We start from the raw sequence: 6,442 nt of genomic DNA on the forward strand, positions 1-6,442 counted from the left end.
TCAGTTCCACCAGCAGCTCACCTGATTTACTTCCTCCAGGAGAGAAAGCTATTGTTCATTTCTGTGTATTCTAAAAATCTGTTCTAACAATTAAACACACCCTGCTCAGATAAACAGATTTTCTTAGAAGTCCTGTATTTCATTCGTGTACAACAGTTCCCACATTTGAGTCATGAACCTTTTTGTTCCAGTTATACTCTCTGTTATCATGATGAAAAGTAGCAAATGTTAATATTCTTTTTTTTTTTAATCGGCAGGAGGGTGAGAGTAATTTTCTACTCGCGGCACATAGTAAAGACTCAGAGGAAAGAGGTACAAGTTCCATGACCGCTGCCTCATTTAATTTCATCAACTCCATTATTGGATCAGGACTTATTGGTAAGATTTTGACATTTGATATTAAAATGCATATTGCGACACTAATCCATCTAGATTAAACTAAATTAAATGTGTAAGACTATTAAAGACTTTACCCACTGTTATAATGGGATATGTCCCCTACATACTTTAGTATTTATGTTTATTCTTCTGTGTTAGTAATACAAGGTTATATTACCTCAATACATTAAATAAGTACAGAACAACCTGTAATGTGATTACTTTTAATGTGCTTATTTTGGAATTGAACAAGTGAAGAAATGTTTGGAGTATAATCTTGAAGCTCTTTTACAGTAATACAGTCTATTAATAAGTTGGTTAATAAACGGTTAATAGGCACTGACAGTGAGCCTCAGTATCTCAGTATGCCCCCTGGTGCAGAATCATATGACTGCTAAAAATGTGACTCAGCACAAGGCTCCGATAGTTCACAGGACACAACATGAACCCTTACATGAGTCCACTGTAGCTGGTTTTCTCTGAAAGGTACACAAACAAGTAAAGATCTTGTGTCTTTGTGTGTACGTGTGTGTGTGTGTGTGTGTATGCATGTCCACGTGTATGTATGTGGCCATATTTGATGTTGGCACAGTTGCAAAGCAAGTACAATGAACAATGAACAGTGTTTCACATAGTTTCACTTTTTTTCTGAGGGCAGAAACCTAAATTTGTCCTTTACTCTAAATCTGGTTGAGAACTTTGAAACTTCACGAAAAATGCAGCGAAAACGTGATTAGCTGAATCAGATGAAAATGTTTATTACCTTATTTATTAACTCCTGGAGTTCTGAAATATAACACTAAAATGTGTTTATCCGTGCAGTCAATAAGCTTGGATGTAATTGAAGTAGTAATATATTTATATTTATAAAAATATATTAATACTATATATTTATATAAATATATATGTATAAATATATATAAAATATATATTTATATAAATATATGATATAATATATATATATATATTGTATATGAAGTTACTAGTTTTCATTTACTACAGTGTGTTCTCTTTAATCAGGCCTCCCGTACTCTATGGCGCAGGCCGGCCTTCCACTAGGACTGCTGCTGCTTTTCCTGGTTGCTTACATTACAGGTACTGGAACACTGCTCTTTTTGAGGAACTAACTAGACCTTAACTGAATGGTATTCGTTAAGAGATGTGCACAATAATCCCATCTTTTTATGTTTTAACTTAACTATGCAAAACATGCAAAAACTTCTGATGTATCTCTTTTTTTATTTGTTTCTTTCTTTTTTATTGTTTGAAATAAAACCGGATACAGATAAACAAATAAAACACAAAGAATTATAAGAAAGTAATGTGTACTTAAAGTTTGATGACAATCCCTTTTCCTTTTTCATCATGTAATATTTAACTAATTTATTTATAGAATTCACTGGATGGATTACACTGCATTTATTACAGGAGGCTGTATTGATTACTGGGGAATAAGGCGCTGTCACTATGTCCAGAGGATCACTAGTCCGAATCCTGGTCATGCTGATAGCCATTTGCAGCCTGGGCCCTGAGAGAGCACAATTGGCTTTGCTCTTTCCAGGGTGGGTAGATGGCACTTTCTCCCCACATCACTCCAGTGCAGTGCTGGCTGGCATACACAGTACTTACGTTGCATTGGTGCCAGTTTGAAAAAAGGGGTACTGGCTGGCTGCATACATGTCAGAGGAGGCGTGTGTTGGTCTTCACCCTCCCAGTGTTGGGAGCATTGAATGTGATGGGGGAGAATATGTATGGGTTTATGAGCAATCCAAATTGGGGAGAAAATGGTTTAAAAACCATTTTGATTTGTTCTTGCGTTGTCATCTGTAAGCAGTTTTTTTTCAGCAGATTCTTTGAATAAAATTGGCCAGTCCAGGTTACAACTTGTTTTATCTATTTTTTTCCCCATTGAAAAAAAGTTGATGAAGGACTAGCGAACATTTAATCTGAAATGACAAAAGAAAAGAGAGAACTAAATGAGAAAAGTGAAGAGTGGACAAAGTGACCAGCATATGTCTGTATATTTTATGAATATAAACCTTTATGAAGGTTTTAAAACCTGAAAATTCAATGAGCCTGTTTTAGGCCAGAATTATTTGGAATAAAAAGCAATAAGAGTGTTTATCCTTTTTCTATAACGTGACTATTTCAGAGATGGGTTATGTTAAAACAGTAACAATATGTGGATTTGGCTACAAACCTGAATGCCACCATTAATATGTTAATAAGAGTCTGTCTCTCTTCTGCAGACTACTCCATCATCTTGTTAATAAAAGGAGGGAACCTATCAGGAACACACAGTTATCAGTCACTAGTGCACAGCACATTCGGCTTTGCTGGATTTGTGATTCTATCTGTACTGCAGTTCCTTTATCCATTTATTGGTATTTACCACCCTTTCATGATTATATACGTTATACACACGCATGCATGTTCTATTATGCCTAAATAAACTGAATGACATTTTATATCACATGTGTGAAGGTTAAATGATAATGGTATTTTCATTATTTCATGCAGCAATGATAAGCTACAATATCATCACTGGAGATACCTTGACCAAAGTCTTTCAAAGAATACCAGGAGGTATCGTTATATGCACACAACAACATTGATTGTGTTTATAACCCAAACCTAGGTTATTCTATGTACTGCTTGATGACACATTCATGTTTCCACACTCTTGCAGTTGGCCCAGGTCATGTTCTGGCAAACAGACACTTTGTCATCTTAATCTCCACCATTTTCTTCACAATTCCTCTGTCGTTGTACAGAGATGTAGCTAAACTGGGGAAGGTATTTTTTAAAGTCATTTACAAAAGTTTAATGAAACAAATTATACTCTGTGTCTTAAGATGATTAAATAAATATGCTATGTTGTTTATTTCACAAATATAACATCTAAAAAAATCTAAAAGTCTGTCTCTCCTTGTTCAGGTGTCATTGGTGTCCATGCTGTTGACTGTGGCCATCATCATAATGGTAATCATGAGGGCCGCAACGCTGGGAACGCAAATGTACTGCTAAGCATCACTCTTTTTTTTATCAAAAATCAATGCTTTTAATATTCCATAACCAGTTTTAAAGCTCTATAATTCAGTAACGACTATGAAACTGCTGTGTAAAGCATATGTAGATGAGAGTATAATATATAATGTATAGATAAGCAATGGTTTAGAGTTTAAGGGGTTAATACTATTGTGTTGGTTGTTATTATCTGTATTCTGCTTCTCTAATGGTGAATTTAAGTAGTTTCCTCCAAACATGCATCAGCAATCAGCTAATATCTACATTTTTATTCTGACCAACCTGTGTGCCGTTTTTTGTGATGTATAAAATGTGATCCAGTAAGAGCACTGTGTTTGAATGTTTGTGTGGGTCTTAAAGAGCAAATATGTTTTATGTTTTATGTTAAAACTTTGCCTAATAGAAAGTGTGTTTCATAAGTTTATTTAGTCCTCATGTTAAAATTATAATTGTAAAATTATAATTATATAATCGAAATTATAATTTTTTATAAATTCGGAACTAAATTATAATGATGAGCCAAAAAAAGTTTTATTGCTGGTTGGGCTGGGAAATAAACATCTAAAGTGGCCATAAAAAAATCACAATTAATGCCTCCGTATTTAGTACTTACATTTAATACTCAACAAATCTCAATTAGACCAAAATCAATTAAAAACAAATCATACTGAAACCGAATGTTGAGGTCAGAGATTTACACCTTTATTGTTTACTCTTACATTCATGTTGTCAATAGCCCCCCTTCTGAGGACGCATGGGTGTTTGCACGTTGGAATGCAATTCAAGCAGTTGCCGTCATGTCTTTTGGTGAGGTAGCTCTGAATGCGTGCTTTGTCTAACAATAAGCCAGACATTTTTAATCTAAACAGCACATTTAACACTAGGATGCTTTTCTATATACTGCTCTGAGCTGGTGAGTTAAATGTGAAACATTCCTGTGTTTTCCAGCCTTTATCTGCCACCACAACAGCTTCATTATCTACAAATCACTGCAGGAGCCCAGTCTGAAGAAGTGGTCACGCATCACGCATGTATCTGTGGGCTCAGCTGCCCTCATCAGTGCAGCGTTTGCTGCTGCTGGCTATGCTACTTTTACTGTCTACACGCAAGGTAAATCAAGTTATACACGTGACACTTTACTGGGTATACATGGTTTAAACATTATTTTATGATTGACACTGTTTCTGTATGGAAATGATGGCATGTTATTTAATATAATATAATGTGTCAATTCGACAGAATTCACTGTTTTGTCATTTTTCCATTTTAGGAGACATATTTGAAAACTACTGCAAGGATGATAACTTAGCCACGTTTGGTCGTTTCTGCTATGGACTCAGTATAATCACCACTTTCCCTTTAGAGTGCTTTGTGACGAGAGAGGTACAAAATTATTTGATTCATTTCGGGTTGAGAGGATTTTATTAATACAGTGGTGGTCATTCCCCATTCGCTGCAGATTTACATATTCACCTGCGTTGTTTTCTTTATTATTTCTTATATTTAGCTTTATTTAAGAACTTAAGACACATTTGAACAGCAGCTATGAGTCCTCACACAGGCTCTTATTCTATGGGCAAAGTGTATTCTTTATATTTTAGAATGCATTATTTTATACTTTAGCTATTAAGTGTACAATTGAGTTGTTCACAGTAGGGGTCCATCATGTATTTGTCTTTCAGGTGGTGTCAAATGTCTTTTTTAATGGACTACTTAGCAACTCTGCCCACGTCATGGTTACCTTGGTGATAATATCAGCGGTTACTGCAATTTCTCTCTCTTATGACTGCCTGGGTGTTGTGCTGGAGTTGAATGTAAGTTCTGTATGTTATGTAATACACAGATATGACAATAGTACTGTACGTGTAACCGTTAATTGTTCATTCAACCATCCTGGATTAATCTAGCCACAAATGTTTTTTTATCTTTTATATTTCCATGATCTGTTTCAAGTATTTTAATTAATGTAATTTTAGACTATTTGATGTGGGTCTCTGGCATACATTATTCCTTTGTAGGATATGTTTAAAGGTGGATTCTCAGTATATTATTTGTCATGTTCTGTAATATTCTGTATGGCAGCATTTAGATAGTTGGGCTTCATCAGTTTGACTGAATTTACAATTTTGTATGTTTGTGTTTTCATCCATCAGTATTCTAACACCACAATACCCAGCATTACCCACAAAATCGAATAGGAGTTTACTATGAGAAAAGAAATGCTGTTACTGTACTGATATTAATTTTAAAACTAACCACATGATTTCCTTAGAAACTCACTAGTCTGTCACTGATATTGCTTTGCATTAGCCTCCATTATCAAAGCAGTTATTGTCCTTTTCTCTAACCGTCTATAACTGTGTTTTGCAGGGTGTTCTGAGTGCCACACCACTGATCTTCATCATTCCCTCTGCCTGTTTCCTGAAACTCACCAGTGGTCCCTGGTTTCAGAGGAAGAAGCTCATCCCCAGTCTGATTCTCATTGCTGGTTTTTTTGTCATGATCATCGGTTTGGTTATGACAGGACTGTTTCCTCAGGACTGCTCACATGGAGCAGAGATGTTCTACTGCACAGACATCAATTCCTCTGTTTCCACCACAACTCCAGCCAGTACTGTACAGACTACAGATATTACCCAGAATATTACTTTTTCCTGACAGGGTTTTTTATATCAATTTAAAGATTTACTGTTTTGATGTTTTTTTAATGTGAGGTACCTGTTATTACTGTGCCTTCCTATTAAAAATACAATATAATGGAAATATATTAAAATATTTTTCATTTTAATTTCAGTATGTTTCACTGGCTTATGAGTGAAATGACAGTTACAGGCCTTCCACGATATCTCTATCTATAAGAGAACAGTTTCCGTCCCCTCTGTGCTGGACATCTACAGTTACAATTTCAGATCCATGCCATATTCCACCACTGATTCTGTAAAACAGTAGAACCGAGCTGCCCATTGCATCCTGTGGATGTGATACATTTCTGCCACAAGATGTCGCCAAACATACATGAGTGGTTTGAGTTTTTGCC

At 35.4% G+C, this 6,442-nt stretch overlaps 1 protein-coding gene across 1 annotated transcript; it reads left to right on the forward strand.

Annotated features, from left to right (window-relative positions):
* The first annotated feature begins 279 nt into the window (after positions 1 to 279).
* On the forward strand, positions 280 to 6,063 carry slc38a11 (solute carrier family 38 member 11). The gene is made up of 11 exons (XM_072685101.1): positions 280 to 378; positions 1,399 to 1,473; positions 2,628 to 2,762; positions 2,899 to 2,964; positions 3,068 to 3,174; positions 3,316 to 3,395; positions 4,142 to 4,212; positions 4,354 to 4,515; positions 4,676 to 4,788; positions 5,088 to 5,219; positions 5,776 to 6,063. The coding sequence occupies exons 1-11, from the start codon at positions 324 to 326 to the stop codon at positions 6,061 to 6,063; spliced, it is 1,284 nt and encodes a 427-aa protein (XP_072541202.1). The 5' UTR covers positions 280 to 323.
* The last annotated feature ends 379 nt before the right edge of the window (positions 6,064 to 6,442 follow it).

Source organism: Salminus brasiliensis, chromosome 8 (genome assembly GCF_030463535.1).
Source record: "Salminus brasiliensis chromosome 8, fSalBra1.hap2, whole genome shotgun sequence".
NCBI classification, from domain to species: Eukaryota; Metazoa; Chordata; class Actinopteri; order Characiformes; family Bryconidae; genus Salminus; species Salminus brasiliensis.